Source organism: Maniola jurtina, chromosome 28, assembly GCF_905333055.1.
Source record: "Maniola jurtina chromosome 28, ilManJurt1.1, whole genome shotgun sequence".
NCBI classification, from domain to species: domain Eukaryota; kingdom Metazoa; phylum Arthropoda; class Insecta; order Lepidoptera; family Nymphalidae; genus Maniola; species Maniola jurtina.
Genome location: NC_060056.1, coordinates 1,098,443 through 1,118,410, shown reverse-complemented (window position 1 = coordinate 1,118,410; position 19,968 = coordinate 1,098,443). Strand labels below are relative to the sequence as shown.

Sequence of the window (19,968 nt, the reverse complement as noted above, 5' to 3'; positions counted from 1 at the left end):
TGTAGTTAAATATATTTTGAGTACATTTTCTTTGATATTATTTTAAATTTCCTATTATAACAAATAAATAAATTTATAGGTACAGTACTTACCTAAACATGAATAACGGGTTTCGTTTTACTTTTGCTATTGTAATAATTAGTTATAATTAAATAGTTTCATATATTGAGCACATTTTTGAAAGTATTTTTAATTTTCTATTATAAAAATAATTTTTTATAAGTACTAAACATGAATAACGGGTTTCGTTTAACTTTTGCTATTGTAATAATTTAGTTATAATTAAATTAAATAGTTTCTTCACCATAGTGTTTGTTATTATAACACCTAGATACCTACCTGTCTACTTAAACCTACCAACTAAGTATTTCGCAGGAGTGTTTAAGTTTTTTTTTAAATCCCGTGGGAACTCTGATTTGCAAGGTTCTCGAGTTGGAAGGCAAGCCCTTGTTTCCGGCGAGCCTTAAACAGTGTTGGGGCCCCTTTTAGTCCCAGAGCTAGGCCTGCCTTGGCGGGCGCCGTTAGCTGGGTCGTAGTTGAATACGTACCTGTACCGTACGATTGAGACGGTAAGCCGTGGGGTTTTAGTCGGTAAGAGTCCAACATAACCACCTCGCCTCCCCGAGCACGGTGGTATCCATAAGGATTTTCCCACATATAAAAAAAAGCTTAGGTTAGGTTAGGTTCTTTCATTTAATAAACAAAAACACTACAGTTCACCTATTTTATTACTTTGCCCAAGATTGGGTGGGCCTTATTCATAATGGCCGGGAAAAGTGATTAATCATGCTGTTTTAATCACATTGCCCAATTGAGTCGGGCATTATTAATACAGGCTAGCCATTATTAATAGTGCCCGGACTTATCAAATTGCCCGTAACATAATATATACCCCTTAGAATGGTTGCTTTCGGGTGCATAAGCAATAAACTATGTAACGGGTAACAAGAATAAAAACGACAAATAAAAGTTATATTATTTATAATATTCATGAATATTTACATAATTTACAATTAATACAATAATTAATTTCACATCCAATCCTTAAGGCGCACTAAACGGGTCTAACCGCGAAATTTAAATTTAAGTTGGTTTTTCGCAATTTGTAAATTAATACGACAAAGTAGGCTTATGGCATTCTAATTCCGACAATGGCAGTATCATCTTCACAGGATTACATAAAAATCTTTACTTGAAAGTGTTCAGTTTAAGACATTAGTTAAAATAATGAGTTTGACATGAGTTACTCACTTAGTCGATACTATAACCAATTTCTTAAACTGAGCCCTTTCAAGTAAAGATTTTTATATAAACCTGTGAGGATGATACTTCCATTGTCGCAATTAAAGTGCCATAAGCCTACTTTGTCGCATTAGTTTACAAATTGCGAAAAACCAAGTAAAATTTGAATTTTGCGGGTAGACCCATCGCTTGCCCCTTAACCAATTAATGTTTAACTTATTAATTAGATTTCACTTTCTTTCATTCATTAAGCATTACACTGGTTTCACTTGAGTACGAGGCCTCATTAATACTATTGTGAGGTCCAATTTGGCCATACGGGACCTCCTTCATATGTTTGGGTCGACTGTTTCTGACCCTGTTCTTAGATTTCTTGGGGTAAGGCTGGTTCGCGTGAGCGTGGTTGATGTGAATCTTCCTCTCTGACGGATACACGAAGGTTTTGGGGCACGCGTGGCATTTGAACGGCCTTGACACTTGAGTGTGGGTCTGTGGACAAAATAAACATTTGTTAAAAAAAACCAAAACTTTTTTTTCCTCTCTCGTCTGGCTTTACACTGATTAGCCAATGTCAAGTTTGTAGTTATTTACAAGTTAGGGAAACTATATGTATAAGTATGGACTTCGTCTGTGCCGGCGCCCGCCGACACACGCGCGGCGCCTCTTTAGAGCGCTTCCCAGTCAGTTCCACCACCAATAAACACCAGCAGAACACAAAAACCGGCCACTTCTAACAAAAAAACACTCCAAAAAGGCACAACACGCGCGCCAGCAAACGCCACCACAGACGAAGTCCCCAAAACTTAATAAGTATCGTATTTTATGCTTAGTAACACATAGAACATTCAAATTGTGGTAGCACGTTAATTAAGTCACATACTAAAATTCCAGTTATAAACTCAAATTGAAGTCACACACTCAAGCAGCAGTCAAATTTAAATTGCAGTTCTAACTCAAATTGAAATCACTCAAAACGCAGTCAAATACTGAAATTAAAGTCACATACTGAATTTGAAGTCACACACTCAAATTGCATACATACTCAAACTGAAGTCTCAAACTCAAATTGCAGACACATGCTTAAATTGAAGTCACACACTGAAATTGAAGTCACACACTTAAAATGAAATGACAGACTCTCCCACAGATGCCTGTTCTTATTTGACTTGCTGGTAAAGCTCCGCGCACACACGGGGCAGTCGAACGTGCGCTTGTAGACACATACTCAAATTGAAGTCACACACTCAAATTGCATACATACTCAAACTGAAGTCTCAAACTCAAATTGCAGACACATGCTTAAATTGAAGTCACACACTGAAATTGAAGTCACACACTTAAAATGAAATGACAGACTCACCCACAGATGCCTGTTCTTATTGGACTTGCTGGTAAAGCTCCGCGCACACACGGGACAGTCGAACGTGCGCTTGGGTTCGCTGTGTATTTCCATGTGCATGGTCAACTGTCGCTGGTAGTAGAACCGCTTGTCGCATATGGTACACTGTACGTCCTTCTTGCCAGAATGCACTAGCATGTGGCTTTTTAGCGCGCTCGAATGCTGTCAAAGAAAATATTAATTAGATTTTATATTTATTATTCTATTTGTTTTTTTTTTATTCACTATAGGCAAGCGCTTGACCACAATCACACCTGATGGAAAGTGATGATGTGGTCTAAGATGGGACGCGAGTAGGGTAATATTGTGTGTTCTAGCTCAAGTCTCTAGATGACGCGGCGCGCCAGCGCGCGCCGGATCTATAAGACTTAAGCTAGAACACACAATATTTTCACAATAGATATCAGTTACAAGAGAATGATCAGGTTATTGTTACTAACTCATGTAGAAAGATGATTCAATGGTTGATTTAGCACATTCTTAAGTGATGCAACTAGTTACGATACTGAGTTGGAATATTTTATAGAAATTATATTCTTAAGCATCGATTAGATTATTTAGAATAATTTATATTTTGTACTGGAACCCTTAAGAACCTACCTAATGCAATTAATGTAGCACTCATCTCAAATTTATGTTAAGCGGAGGTTCAGTTTAAGATGGGAGCATGTTAAAGCGGAACAGATATGTCAGTTTATTAATATAAGTAATTAGTAACCACACTCCTTTATCGTAAAGTAAAAATTCAAGTGTTGCGGTATAAAGGTTCAAACACGATCGTTCAATTATTCAATCATTCATTTATTCATTTATTCAAGTATTCAACTCATGGTAAGTGGTGTGTCAGTTTAAGATGGAAGCATACTAAACCAGAACAGGTACGTTTGTCAGTTTATTAATATAAGTATAATTAGTGACCACACTCCTTTACCGAACATTCAAGTGTTGCGGTATAAAGGTTCAAAGACAATCGATCAATCATTCAATCATTCATTCATTCATTTATTCGAGTATTCAACTCATGGTAAGTGGTGTGTCAGTTTAAGATGGAAGCATACTAAACCGGAACAGGTACGTTTGTCAGTTTATTAATATAAGTATAATTAGTAACCACACTCCCTTATCGAAAATTCAAGTGTTGCGGTATAAAGGTTCAAAGACGATCGTTCAATCATTCATTCATTCATTTATTCAAGTATTCAAAACATGGTAAGTGGTGTGTCAGTTTAGGATGGAAAGCATGCTATGCCGGAACAGGTAAGTATGTCGGTATATAAGTATCAATAATAATTACTAACCACACTCTTATAATAGAAGGTTAAAATTCAAGTGTTGTAGTATTAAGGTTCATCCAATTCATTCATTCATTCTAGTGTTATGGTATCCCACTAAAGCAAGTGTCCGAGTCAGAGGCGCATGCCCGGGATCGAACCCCTGCCCGACTTATAACCGGAGGCAGCGGGCGTCTTAATCACTATGCTATCATGACTCATAGAGTAGATCGAGTTCGGTTGATAGACCTACTATTCCATAAAATATTTACATTAACACCTTTCTACCTAACTATTTTTGCCGATAAAATCATATTTCATATAAGTAAGTATAAGTACTTTTTATTCTCTAAATGGGCGATAATTTTTATAAAATTATTATTAATCGATCCGCTTTTGGTAAGTAACTAATGAAATATTATATTGTATTTTGGCATTACACTATTTCAACTGCTGTAAACTATACCTACATAGTGCATAATATGCATACTTATCTAATGTAGAAATACAGAACAGACGCCATGAGTGTTAAAAAATAATATCAAAGTAGGTATAGTCGGGATACATCATGTGTTAACTAAAAGTGATTCTTTTTCGGTGTCTAATGACTCGTATTGCAGGATTGCATATTTGCAGTTTGCTTCCTAATAGGGAATCCTAAACATGCATGCGGCATCTTATGTATGTGTGTAATAATGAGATCTTTGAATGTCATTCTAATTACTTTTATGTTTAAGAGTCATTATTCTATGCAAATACTATGAACTTTTGACTTTATTGATTGACTATTAGAAGAACCTAAATTCTGTAAGCACTGTTTTCACTACGCATTTCTTTTGTGAGCACTTCAACGAGCAAACGTTTACTTAATTCACTTAAAAAATCATTTTTTAAATTTCAAAAAGCAGTTGTTTAGCTTCAGTATGTATGTATTTTTTTATTTTTTTTATTTTTTACATATTTTAATGAAAGAGTTGTTGCATCTACAGAGAAATAATATTTTTTTAATATTAACTTCTTACCTAATAGTATTTTAAAAAGTTACATTAAGTACATACATGTTTAAATTTCATTTCACCAAAAAATCTTTAATTGTTTCAGAACTAGATAATAGTATGATGTAACAACATTAAAAAAATGTTTTTTCTATAACAGGGCTTCGAACTTTAGTAATAATCCTTTTAATTCGGATGACGAATTACCTATAACTTCAAATTCAACTTCAAAGAGTAAATCACTCAATAAATTGAAGAAATCAAAAAAGCGGCAGTCAGATTCAGAATCTGAACCGGAACCTCCTGTAAAGCGTAAGAAAGCGCTTCAAAAAAAGCCTGTCAAGGCTGCACGTCCTTCATGGGAGTCTGAGGTGAGTTATTACACTTTATTTTACTGTAAATATAATATTATTACAATTGTTTTCAAGAAATATTAGAATTCTGACTGAATATAAGCATCAACTAAACCCTTTAAGAAGATATTAATGGTTTTTTTACATCATTATATTTAATTATTTAATTATTAGTTAATATTAGCTTAGCACGTTTGAATATGGAGCCTAAGGTCTCAAGTTCGATTCTTGAGCTGGATCAAATAAATTGTTAGCTTTAGGGAAGGTTTCGCAACTCAACTCTGGGTTGTTGAATTTATTGATGGAAACCTATAAACAATTTATTAATAAACATTTTATTAACTGAGTTAATATATTTTAATAACTAAAAATATTATTTTTGTCTTTTCAGTACGAAGAAGAAGTGGTGCAAAAGCTTGAACCACTTAAAAATTTTATCACCAAGAAAATAGCATCAGGGTATTCTACACAGCGAAAACCAGAGAAATTAATAACGGAAGGCGATTATTACTTAGAACTCCGCATCTATAACGCTGCTGAAGCATCAAAGATAAGCCCGGGTAATCGATGGCGTCACGCCCTTTTTACTTATAAGTCATGTATGGATACCAACTCAGAAATTTGGCAGGCAACGAATCGCTTGGTCGCTGCTGCTAAGGAAGATTTTAAAGGGGTTAAACCTACACTATATCCAGCATGAAAATTTTAACTGCATTTTACTAACTTCAAATAATAAGTACTCTTACTTAGTATAATCTCATAATGACTTTTTGTGATATTTGTAATATAACAGTGCCAAAATACTTTTCACACAAGAAAAGTTATATTCATAAGTCTAATTGTTTACTTCGCACAGAATTCGATAATGTTCAAATAATTGGAACTGCTTTTAAGAACAGAATACTAAGCTATCGTGTATGTCCATCAAAAAAATTTTTGTTACCTGAGCAATTTTTATCTGAAGTTGTAAATACGATATGTAATTTAGTAAAAAGAAGTCTTGAGAAACATAATGCTCTTAAAATAAATTTTGAATTATTTGCGACTTTTACTTTGCCAAAAAATAATGAAAAATCTTTGAAGTCGTTTAATACTAAATATGTACAAATATTTCAATCCACAAACATAAAAAATATATATTTAGAGTGTGTAAAAAGCCTGCTTAACAAATTATCAGAGTTTGAACATTCAGAATCAGGCTGGTCTTTTGACTCTTTGAATAATTTAGAAGTAAACATTAATAAATACAATCCTTTAAGGACAGGCTCCTATATTCCACTACCAATAAAAATTCTGAAAACTAGATCTTGTGTAAATATTAAAAATAGTGATGATAAGTGTTTTCTGTGGAGTATATTAGCACATATGTATCCCACCAATAAAAACTTTAATAGAGTATCTTCATATCCTCATTATTCAAAAGTTTTAAAAATAGATGGTATGTCGTTTCCACCATCTTTTGAGGATATCACATTATTTGAAAAAAATAATTCTGACATAAGTGTTAATATATACAGTTTAGAAAAAAATGGTGATATTAACGGACCTCTGTACAAAACCAGCAAGCGTAAACTTGTTCATGTTAATTTGCTTTACATTACTAAAAACAATAAAAGACATTTTTGTTTGATAAGAAACTTTGAACGGTTGGTTCATAGTCAACTTACTAAAAATAAGTCTAAAATTTTTTTATGTGAGGAGTGCTTCATTTATTTCAATTCAGAAGAAAAATTATGCAAACATAATTGTGCTAGAATTAAAACTGTTCTTCCAGAGAAAAATAGTAAATTATATTTTGATAATTATGAAAGAACTCAAAGAATACCAATTGTGATTTATGGTGATTTTGAAAGTTTATTAAGAGAATATTCTGATAAAAGTAAATCTGGGCATACTGAAACCATACAGGTTCATGAAGCCACATCTTTCGCGTACTATATTTGTTGTGAATCTAAACCTGAACTTAATGAACTGGTTTCATACATAGGAGCTAACTGTGCTCAAAAATTTGTAGAAACAATTTCAAATGATGTCAAACGATTACATGCAATTTTGTTAGAAAATAATCCCATGAAACTACTTACTGAAACTGAAAAGAAATGTTTTCATAATGCAAAAGTTTGCTGTATATGTAAACAAAAATTTACATCCACAGATAAAATTGTGGCAGATCATGATCATTTTACAGGGGAATATAGAGGCGCGGCTCACAACATTTGCAAGTTGAGTGCAAAGAAATGTCCTTTTATACCTATTATATTTCATAATTTAAGTAATTACGATTGCCATCTTTTTATTAAAGAGTTAGCGAGTATTAACGGTCGTATAAATATTATTCCGAAAAATAAAGAAAAATACATATCGTTCACAAAATTTATATCAGTTGATTCAAAAACTGCTGCTCAACTGAAATTCATCGATTCTTTTAATTTTCTCAGTTGTAGCTTAGATAAATTAGCTAGATCTTTACATCAAGACGACTTCGTAAACTTGCGTAGGTATTACAGTGATCAGTATTTATTTGATTTGATTTGCAGAAAGGGTGTGTACTGCTATGATTATATAGACTCTTTAAAACGTTACGATGAAACTGAGTTACCAAAACGAAAACATTTTTTTAATAAACTTACTTCAGAACTTATTTCGGAAGAAGATTATAAACATGCATTGAAAGTTTGGAAAACTTTTAAAATAAAAAATTTAGGCGAATATACAGATTTATATTTAAAATGTGATGTACTATTACTAGCAGATAGTTTTGAAAAATTCAGGAAAATTAGCTTAGCAACCTATTGCTTAGATCCGTGCTATTATGTTTCTTCACCTTCTTTAAGTTGGGATGCAATGCTTTTGCATACCAATGTAAAATTAGACCTTATAACTGATGTGGAGATGTATCAAATGATTGAAAAAGGTATACGAGGTGGTCTAGCTCAGTGTTCATTAAGATATGCTAAAGCTAACAATAAATATATGTCTGACTATGATATCAACAAATCAAGTAGCTTTTTGGTATATTTAGACTGTGTGAACCTGTATGGTTATGCAATGATGATGAAACTTCCTACAAGTAATTTTAAATTTTTGAACAAAGACCAAATTGAGACTTTTGAAATTGATTCTATTACTGTTGACAGTAACATTGGGTATATACTTGAAGTAGATCTTAGTTATCCATCTGAAATACATGACGCTCACTCAGATTTACCATTTGCTGCTGAAAAATTTACACCTTTTGGTCATAGAAATGCCAAGCTTATTGCAAATTTATACGACAAATGTTCCTATGTTATTCACTATATCCATTTAAAAGAATGTCTTAAAAACGGTCTAAAATTGTTAAAAATTCATAGAATTCTATCATTTGAACAAAAAGAATTTTTGAAACCATATATTGAATTGAATACCTCTTTGAGGCAAAAAGCAGAGTCTGAATTTGAAAAAGACTTTTTCAAAAAACAAAATAATGCTATTTTTGGTAAAACCATAGAAAATAAAAGAAAACAAGTAAATGTAAAACTTGTTAATACATGGACAGATAAGAATAATAAGACAAACAGGATTATTGGAGCAGAAAAGTATGTAAGTGCGCCTAACTTTAAATGTTTGTCGATATTTACAGATAATTTGGTAGCAATCCAATTAGAACAAACGAAATTAATTTTGGATAGACCAATTTATGTGGGGTTTACTGTTTTAGAGTTAGCTAAAACACATTTATATAACTTTCACTATTCTATAATGAAACCATTATATAAAGAAAATATTGAACTTTGTTATACTGATACTGATAGCTTACTATATCGCATATATACTGATGATTTTTATTCAGACATGAAAAAGAATATTAAGTTTTTCGATACCAGCAATTTTAGCGATAAAAATGTTTACAATATCCCTCAAGCAAATATGAAAATTCCGGGGTTTTTTAAAGATGAGATGGGTGGAGATGTTATTGTTGAATTTGTTGGCTTACGAGCAAAATTGTATTGTATTGAATCACAAAAAATGTCTATTAAAAAGGCAAAAGGAGTGACAACATCTGTTACCAAAAGGTTGGATATAGATAAATACAAAAATGTGTTATACTACAATCAATCAGTCAGAAAGAATATGTGTGTTATTAGATCTAAAAATCATAATGTATATACCCAAAAAATTAATAAGTTAGTTTTAAATAGTGAAGATGATAAAAGACAAATTTTAAAGAAGCAATTTAAAACGTTGCCGTGGGGGCACTACAGTACAATTTTTTAGTTGTTAATTTGTATTAGATTTTATGTTATTCATTACTGTGCAATTTTGATTGTTCATGTATGCATGCAAATATTGAAATAAATATTTACTACTCATCATCACTGACATTTTATTATTTTACCTTTCAGTTTTTTATTTTTATATTTATCGAGATCAATAACTTGAGTTATAGTGATATCATAGCAGGTGATAATGTTTGCTTACTGACCTTTACGTTTGTTTATATATACCTTCAATTTCAACATTATATCCTTATCACCTTGGTCAAGAAATGAAAATGCAGTAAGCAAACATTAAGCAAAATTAAAAAAACCTTTACATTTAAGGGAATCGAACCCTTGAAATATTTGAAAAAACTTGATTGTACTACCTAATATTTACATGGAATACGTTAATATTATTAGGTACTTAGTACAATCATAATGTTTTCAATTAATAATTTAAAATTTAAAAAAACAATTTTATTCTTTAAACCACGTTTATTTCATAAATAATGAATTCATGCTACAGCTCCTTACTCTAAAAAACACTATTTTTATAAACAAAAAATATGATGATATTTAAAAATAAGCAAATTACATTTCAACAATAGTTCACATTTATATGGAGTGAGTAATTTTTGACATTATTTTACCTATCAAATTTTCTGTAGCATCCATAACTTCATCGTAATTATCCTTGACTACATACTGTGCACTAACACTAGGAGTATCACCATTTATATTTTCATCTTGTTCTCCTCCATTTAGTCCATAAATATTTATTTTTATTAAATGAAGCCGTCTTCCAGTTGCTTTGCGAATAACATAGGATGTTGATGTAGAAGTCGGGGGTGAAACAGGCTTCAATAGTGATAAACTGCATTTTTTCTTTTTTTTCATCTCCTTACTAGATGCTTGAACTGGTTCTGCTGCTTGTTTTTGAGCTAAATCCTCGCAAAGTCTCTGAAATTCAGTTTCCGCGAACCCGTTTACATCTTGTGCGTAGTAAAAAGGATTTGTTAGATTTTCGTTGGGTAAGATAGGAGTCGACATAATTCTGAAACAAAAAGAAAAATAATTAATAAATAACGGTAAAAAAATACATGCTTTATTAAAAGTCAGCACATTGTTATAAAATAATTATAATAACTTACCAAGTAAAATACTCGATATTTATTATGATAAAATTATGAGCGCGGCTACTGTTTTCTTCGGGAGCTGTAGCAGGAATGAAGCTTTAATAAATAATAATTAATCTAATACTGTCTTGCGATCTAAAACGATGTAATTTGAGCAAAACGAAAACATAATGCTTTAGTGACACAGCATCACATTCCAAGTTTTTCTCGAGAGCTGTAACAGGAATGAACATGCATCGATAGTAAAATCTTATATAATCTTGTATTCTCAAATGGGTAATTTGAGCAAAGTGAAAACAAATCTTTAGTGACACAGCAACGCATTCCGAGTTTACACGTGTATGGTGTCATTTCTTTAAATTGGTTATTAACATTATGTTACATTTTAGTTATAAAATTATATAGAATATAATGTGAAGACTTTATAACAGGATTTTATCTTTTTTAACAGAAAACACAATGAAGTTGATCAAACAACCAGTAACATTGGAAATTAACAATTTAAATATAGAAGCGTCATCAATCCAAAAAAGGCATAGTTTGCTGTTGCCCGATACGATTCGCTGTATAATATGTGGACCGTCAAATTGTGGCAAAACAAACACAATGTTAAGCTTATTACTACATCAAAATGGTCTCAAGTTTCAAAATGTTTACCTATATTCTAAAACAACATTTCAACCAAAATATTGTTTTTTGAATAAAGTTTTAAGCATGGTTCCAGCTGTTAAGCTCTTTACCTTCAAAGATGATAAAGAGGTTATTCCTCCTACTGAAGCCTTGAAAAATTCTGTATTTATTTTTGATGATGTTACTTGCGAGAACCAAGTAAATATCCGAGATTATTTTTCAATGGGTAGACATAAGAACATCGACTGTTTTTATTTGACTCAAACATATTCTAAGATACCAAAACAATTAATTCGAGATAACGTAAATTTTTTAATAATTTTTAAACAAGATGATATAAATTTGAAACACATCTATAACGAACATGTCAATTCTGACATGACTTGGTCAGACTTCAAAAAATTATGTTCAGATATATGGAAAGATCCATACACATGTTTAATAATTAACAAAGATTGTGAATTAAACAACGGTAGATATAGAAAATCTTTCGACGTTTTTGTAAAATTTTGAATGAAATTATTTAAACAGATTGTAATTTAAAATTAGTTTCATTTTAATTTTTACTACATAGTTCAATGGTTGTGTAAAATAATTAAAAAAAGAAATGGAAACAAGTTTGAAAAAAGAGTTAATTAAATCAGTAAAGGCTATTAAAAGTAAAGTAAAAAGATTACGTGATGAAGATGAAGAGTTAGAACTGAGGCGGAAAAAAATATTTAAACCACTGTCTGATCCTTTGAAAGCAATTGTTACACTAAGTAAATATGCTACAAACAAATCTTATCACGAAACTAATTGTAACAACGCAAGTGTTGGAAATAATCAATCGCCTGAAATTCCAAATATAAACTCAAAACAAGATGGTGATATTGAAATTACTTACAACGATAATAACTTTGAAGAAAATCCGAAAAAACAAGAGGAAATGTCTGAACCTTTGGAATTTCTAAATGATGAAGTCAACATTTCCGAAACACTGGCAGACAATGATCTGTTTGGCGAGCAAAGCAATGTATCTATACCATTTGGTATACGTCGCATTAACAAAAAATTGATGATAGGAAATACCCCCGTCAAATTTTCAACTGTAGATGATATGTCTTCAAACAAATTAACGTTTATTACTATTGATGATAAAAGTTATGAACTAACTGCTGGTTTAATAGAACTTTTATTAAGAAATAAACCAAACTTGAATAAAGTAACTGAAAGTGATAAAATCACATATAAAGATATCTTAATTAGTACTAGTGCTCATAAAAGAGATTACAATCCTGCTAATCAAATTAAAGGTGACAAAGGAAAAAAATATTCTCAAATCATCAAACCATTATTTTATGAAAAGGATATGTGTGAAACAAACAAATTAAAGTACGGTGGTAGGCTACCAGTTTTAAAGAAATACAAAACTGATACTGATCTCATCTATTGGGATGATCCTAATGAGTTAATTGAAAGATTAAGATTGATTATTGCGTCCAGAGACGCTGGCAACACTAATCATGATAATGAAATTCTTTCGATTATTGAAGAGTTAAAAGAAGCGGGTATAATAAAAGAATAAAAGAAAGCACATTTATGGAGCGTGTTCAGTATTGATAAGCAGGTTGAACATGAAAGTTGATAAGTTTGGACATCATGTTAATAAGATGCGAAGAATGAAAGGAGTGTTATTAGAATGCGCTTTGAAGTGTACAAACAATAATTTGGATGCTCAGCATAAAAGAGTAAAAAATCTTGCGCAACCGGTAGATTCTAACGATTGTGTTACAAAAGAATACGTTGATGTTTTGGCAGACAATCTTTCAAAAAAAATATCATCAATTAATCAGTTTATTACAGAAATAAATATTAAAGTAAGTAATTTGATCGAAATCACCGAGGCTAGTAAAGTAAAACATGAGCAAAAACAGCGTCGTAAATGAAATACATAAAAATGCAAGAGTAAACTTTCCTCGTCGACATGTTGTCATGAGAGATATAGACGATTTATGGCAAGCTGACTTGATTGATATGAAATCTCTTTCGAAACAAAATTCAGGTTATAAATATATTTTAGTTATAATTGATACATTCTCAAAATATGCTTGGGCATTTCCACTAAAGTTTAAAAATAAAGATCAGGTCTCTAAAGCGTTTGAATCTATATTAAAGAAAGGACGTATTCCAAAAAACCTTCAAACTGATTTTGGAACTGAGTTTTACAACGAAAATTTTAAAACGATAGTCAAAAAATTTAACATCAATCATTATTCTACATATTCCACTAAAAAAGCTTCTATAGTTGAAAGACTTATAAGAACTTTAAAAAATAAAATGTATAAACAATTCAGTTTCCAAGGGAACTACACTTGGATTAAAGGTGTGCTAGAAGAAATAGTTGAAAATTATAACACCTCTAAACACAGAACGATCGGTTTATCTCCTAACGAAGTTAATGAAAATAATAAGAAACTTATACTTCAAAGATTTAATGTAGGAAAACAGTTGAAAATCCTTAAGAAGAGAAATTTAAAAGTTGGAGATTTTGTGCGGATTAGTAAGTATAAAGGTGTTTTTGAAAAAGGTTACACTCCTAATTGGTCCACCGAAATATTCCGTATTAAAAAAGTACAGAAAACGAATCCTGTTACTTACCTTATAGAAGATGCTAAACATCAGCCAATTTTGGGCTCATTTTATGCAGAAGAACTTCAAAAAACAGAAAATCCTAATGTCTATCTTATTGAAAAAGTTTTAAAAAGAAAAGGAAACAAGATATTTGTAAAGTGGTTAGGATTTCCATCGAGTGAAAATAGTTGGATAGATAGAACGAATATTTTATAACTAACCAGTTCCCAATTTATTTATTGTTATTTAAGTGATAGTATAGTTATTTTACATTCATTGTAATAAAAGTAATGAAAGAGAGCAGTATTCTCAATTGGTTTATAAATCATTTACCATTTGAACTTCATCTACCTGGATATAATTACTGTGGTGCTGGTACAAAATTGTATAAAAGGCTTGCACGGGGAGATCAAGGTGTAAATAAATTGGATGAATATTGTAAACAACACGATATTGCATACGACTTGTCAACTTCATTAAGTGATCGTCATAAGGCTGATAAAATATTGATGAAAAGGGCTAAGCAACGTGCTTTAGCATCTGATGCAACTTTGGGAGAAAAGATAGCAGCAAATTTAGTTAATAAAGCTATGATAGCTAAATTGTATACCGGGTCGGGACTGACTAGTAAAGCCAACAATTCTAAAACAGTGTCGCCAAAAAAATCCGCTTCAGGCACTGGTTTGAAAAAACACTTTAAACATGTTGTTGCTCATGCAAAAAAGCATGTGCAAAAAATGAAACCCAAATGTAAGAAAATGGCTATAGAATTAGCCATAGCAGCGGCTAAAGAATTGACTAAAGACTCGTCAATAAAACTTCCTCGAATTATACCAATTCCAAAAACTGGTGGAGTACTTCCTTTGATACCTATTTTTGCCGGATTATCTGCTGCGGGTAGCTTAGCTGGTGGTGCTGCAGGAATCGCTAAAGTTATAAATGATTTGAAAGACGCTAAAAAACGTTTTACAGAATTAAAGAGGCATCATGAAAAAATGGAAACCCTCCATATAGGCAAAGGTTTACATATCAAACCGCATAGAGGTAGTTTAGGAATTTACATTTCAAATGAAAAAAACTAAGAGAAAGGCTACCCAAACGAGCGCTCACCAATATCGACATCATCAACCATTCGCAAGACATTCCTTACTTTCGAGGGGTGTTTATGAGAGATGAGATGCCAAAACATCCTTTTCGAAAAGAATGTGGTATAGTTAATTTGGATAGCTCCAATAATCCTGGCTCTCATTGGGTAGCCTATGCAAAAGTAAATAATGAAATTCAATACTTTGACAGCTATGGAAATTTAAAACCACCTAAAGAGTTAATTCAATATTTAGGAACTGGTATGAGTTATAATTACAAAAATTTTCAAGGTAGTCATCCTTATAACTGCGGTCATCTATGTATAAAGTTTTTAAGAAGTTTTTGGAATACACAAAATAAAATGTATAAATAGTTCAGTAAAATCAGTAAATTTTTAGTTTACGATCATGTCTGTAACAATCACTATTACCGGGCACAAATCTGTGCTGGAATCATTTTTTCAACCTCCTCTTATTCTCGATGGTGAATATGAATGCGGTTTATTATATTTTTCTGCTCTGAACTCAATACCAAACATAAATCATAGCAATAACATATTTGCATATGGTGATGAATGTAAATATTTAAAAATTCCATATGGTACTTATGATTTATATGACATAAGAGAATATCTTGCGAGTAAGTTAGACAACTGTGAAATTGAAATAAAACCAAATAATAATACTTTAACATGCTCGCTTTTTTGTTCCAAAACTGTACATTTTGACGTAGAAAACAGTTTAGGACGCTTACTTGGTTTCCCAAATGTAAAACTTGAAGCAAATAAATGGCATGAGTCTGTTAATCCAGTTAACATTCTTCCCTTGTCTGTCATCAGGATCGAATGTGATCTTATATTCGGATCATTTAATAATGGGTTTGCATCACATATTATTCATGAATTTATTCCTAACGTTCCTCCAGGATATCGATATATAGAAATTCCAAAAAATATTATTTATCTTCCTGTTAATAAGAGTAATATATCATCCATAACTGTTAAAATCATTGACGAAAACGGTAACAATATTGATTTTAGAGAAGAAAATATCCAACTGAGACTTCATTTACGTAGAGCAAAATGATAGTGTTTAATAAAACACTTGGATATGAGGTGAAAAGAATCAATCATTTGCCTGCTACTAAAGCGCGTACACGTATTAAAGCAAATCGTAATATTGTAACAAAAAGAAACAAAGATTTTCTCCGATCACTCGGATTCAAAGTATGAATATTCTAAATATTAATAACACCCCAGTATTCGATAATTCTATCGAAAGTTATGAGATCCACACGTACAATCCATACAATAACAGCTTTAAAGAAAATGATGAAATTCGCATTCCAATACATCAGCAAGACATATACATATTACCATGTAATAGTTCAATTTATGTTGAAGGCTTTGCCACAGTGACTGGAAAAGATCAATCGGGGAAAGAAATAAAGAAACCTGTAAATTTTACTAATAACCCTGTTATGTTTCTATTTCAAGACATTAGGTATGAAATGAACGGTATTGAAATAGATCGCGTAAGAAACCCTGGAATAACCACAACATTAAAATCATACATATCGATGAATGAGGGGGATAGCAAAGTCGCAGCATTGTGGGGTTGGCAAATGGATGGTTTTAAAATGACAGAGGGATATTTTAATGCTGTTATACCATTGAATAAAATAATGGGATTTGCCGAGGATTATAATAAAATTATTATAAACTGTAAACATGAACTTATTCTGAATAGAAGTAATAGTAATTTAAATAGTGTAACAATTCACAAGGATGATAATATACATATAGAAGTACGAACAATTCAGTGGCGTGTGCCGCATATAAAAGTTTCGGATCGTGAAAGACTCTCACTACTTAAGTATTTAGAAAAAGACAAACCTATTCAAATAGCATTCAGAAATTGGGATTTATATGAATATCCTTTACTTCCTAAAACTACAAAACATTCGTGGTCAATTAAAACTACTTCTCAACTTGAAAAGCCTCGATATGTTATTTTTGGTCTACAAACTAATAGGAAAAACAGTAAGACTAATGATAGTTCTATATTTGATCATTGCAAATTAACAAATGTAACACTGTTTTTAAATTCACAATATTACCCATACGATTCACTTAATTTGAAATTTGATGAAAATAAATACAGTATATTATACGAAATGTACACTCAATTTCGTCAGTCTTATTATAATCTTCCTGTTGACCCGTTGTTTGATCTGATCACATTTAAAGAAAAGGCACCACTGTTTGTAATTGACTGTTCAAGACAAAACGAGAATTTAAAGACAGGACCTGTAGACGTACGTTTGGAAATTGAAAGTTCGCAAGAAATCCCGGATAAAACATCAGCATATTGTCTTATAATAAACGATCGCCTCTTTGAATATAAACCCTTAAGTAATATTGTCCGCAAGTTGTCATGAATGTCATCATTGATGTACAAGGATTCAAGACGGATTCCAATGAGTTTATAGTAAAAGAAATAGCTATATTATGTAATAACCATATCCAGACTTATTTAATCAAGCCACCATACCCATTTTATAATTTAACGAAAACGGAAAGAAAACAAGTTTGTTGGATAGAAAGAAACAGAGGAATACATTGGAAAGAAGGTTTTATTTCATACTTAAACTACAAAGGATATGTAAACATGAATAATTATTTAAATAATAAACGTGTTTATGCTAAAGGTGTAGAAAAAGTGCAGTGGATATCGAAAATGTTTGGTTGCGATAGTGTTTATAATTTGGAAGATAAATCTTGCCCTAGCTTATTAAGTTTATATGAACAATACGAAACGAATAGTGATGTGTTTAGTTGTTTATACCATCCTTCAATATGTGCATTAAAAAACGTGCTTGTTTTAAGAAAATGGTGTCTCGATAATAAAATTTTCTAATAAATATATATCTAGTAGTTTTTATTTACTTTCCTTTTGTTAAGGGTTGATTAGTAATATAAGTATGACTAGCAAAGTATAGTCAATATTTTTATTAGTTATTGATTAATACGACTTTAGTTTATTCATGTACATGGTCTAAGAAAGTCATTCCTTTTCAAAAACTCAAAGTAATCATCATAATTATAAACAAATAAAAATGATATTAAAAGTTAATGATTTAGTTGACGTTGTTATTGTAAAATGGAATTTGTGTGGGCTGCATCATGTACATATATTAAACTATAAGGAATACGATGGTATTCTGATATCAACGATCTCAAAGAAATCCAACATTTATTATAAAGGTCTTAAAGTTTCCGCACGCGTATTAAGAATAAATAATAAGTATGTTGACTTGATACCATCAGCTGATTAATGTGTAACTAAAACCGTCTGATTTTCATAAATAACCTTATAAAGCTGAGTCATTAGGATTTATCTGAAATTGACACATTAAAAGTAATTTGTTGAACGATTTAAAAAAACCATTACTTATATAAATCCAAATAATTCTAAAATGAGATGTTAATAGTGATAAGTAGGCTATCCAAGAATAATATCACCATTGAATCATCTTCGAGGAGTTTGTGACAACCTGATCATTCTCTTGTTACTGATTATATTTAACATCGATCGTGAAATTGGAAGTTGTAGCTCACGTCTATACGATGCGCGGCGCGGCGCAGCTACACCGCTAGACGCGCCGCGCTTTATCTAGAGACGTGAGCTACAACTCCCAATTTTACCCTACTGACGCGTTTACCTAGAAGGTGGCTATTCACTCTTGTTTTAAAGATACCCGGATCGTAATTGGTAGGAAACACAGATCGCGAAAGAGTATTCCAAACCTTAGCCATGCGTATGAGGAATGAATGTATCACCACAAGAAAGAAAATATGTACAAGAAAAATCAGAAACAGACAAAAAGCGGTCTCAACGCTTACTAGCAATATCTACCAGGCAACCTTAAGAATCCTAATAATATTGTAAATGTGAAAGTGTGGATGTTTGGATGTTTGTTACTCAATCACGCAAAAACGACGACGGATTGGGCTGTTTGGAATGGAGATAGATTATACCCTGGATTAACACATAGGCTACTTTATATTCTGGAAAATCAAAGAGTTCCCGAGGGGTTTTGAGAAACAAATCCACGCGGACGAAGTCGCGGGCATCAGCTAGTAAAAAATACTAAGTCTTAGTCCTCACCTGGAACACTCGTCCGCACTGCTCGCACAGACACCTCTCGTGCGCGTTGGCGAACTGCGTGCGCGTCTGATCTCTGTGCTGTCGCTTGAAGTGGTACGTGTAGTGCTTGAAGCCCTTCAGCTTCACGCCGCACTGGAAACAAAGCGTCACATTAAACCAGAGACAAAGACTGATACGTCAAAATGGGCGACAAAGTGTCACATTAAACCAGAGATAAAGACTGATACGTCAAAATGGGCGACAAAGTGTCACATTAAACCAGAGATAAAGACTGATACGTCAAAATGGGCGACAAAGTGTCACATTAAACCAGAGACAAAGACTGATACGTCAAAATGGGCGACAAAGTGTCACATTAAACCAGAGATAAAGACTGATACGTCAAAATGGGCGACAAAGTGTCACATTAAACCAGAGATAAAGACTGATACGTCAAAATGGGCGACAAAGTGTCACATTAAACCAGAGACAAAGACTGATACGTCAAAATGGGCGACAAAGTGTCACATTAAACCAGAGATAAAGACTGATACGTCAAAATGGTCGACAAAGTGTCACATTAAACCAGAGACAAAGACTGATACGTCAAAATGGGCGACAGTGTCACATTAAACCAGAGATAAAGACTGATACGTCAAAATGGGCGACAAAGTGTCACATTAAACCAGAGATAAAGACTGATACGTCAAAATGGGCGACAAAGTGTCACATTAAACCAGAGACAAAGACTGATACGTCAAAATGGGCGACAAAGTGTCACATTAAACCAGAGATAAAGACTGATACGTCAAAATGGGCGACAAAGTGTCACATTAAACCAGAGATAAAGACTG

General features: G+C 32.1%; 1 protein-coding gene across 2 annotated transcripts in view; it reads right to left on the bottom strand.

Moving 5' to 3' along the window:
• Positions 1–1,299: 1,299 nt before the first annotated feature.
• The window catches only part of LOC123879640 (zinc finger protein 425-like), a 60,682-nt gene continuing 42,013 nt past the window's right edge, over positions 1,300–19,968 (bottom strand). Inside the window, exons 14-16 of one of the 2 annotated variants that reach the window (XM_045927445.1) lie at positions 19,136–19,267; positions 2,603–2,803; positions 1,300–1,731 (exon numbers count right to left, since the gene is read on the bottom strand). In XM_045927445.1, the coding sequence (XP_045783401.1) occupies positions 1,483–1,731; positions 2,603–2,803; positions 19,136–19,267 (582 nt within the window). In that variant the 3' untranslated portion in view covers positions 1,300–1,482. The remainder of the gene's footprint in view (positions 1,732–2,602; positions 2,804–19,135; positions 19,268–19,968) is intronic. The other variant, XM_045927447.1, reaches the window with a different exon arrangement.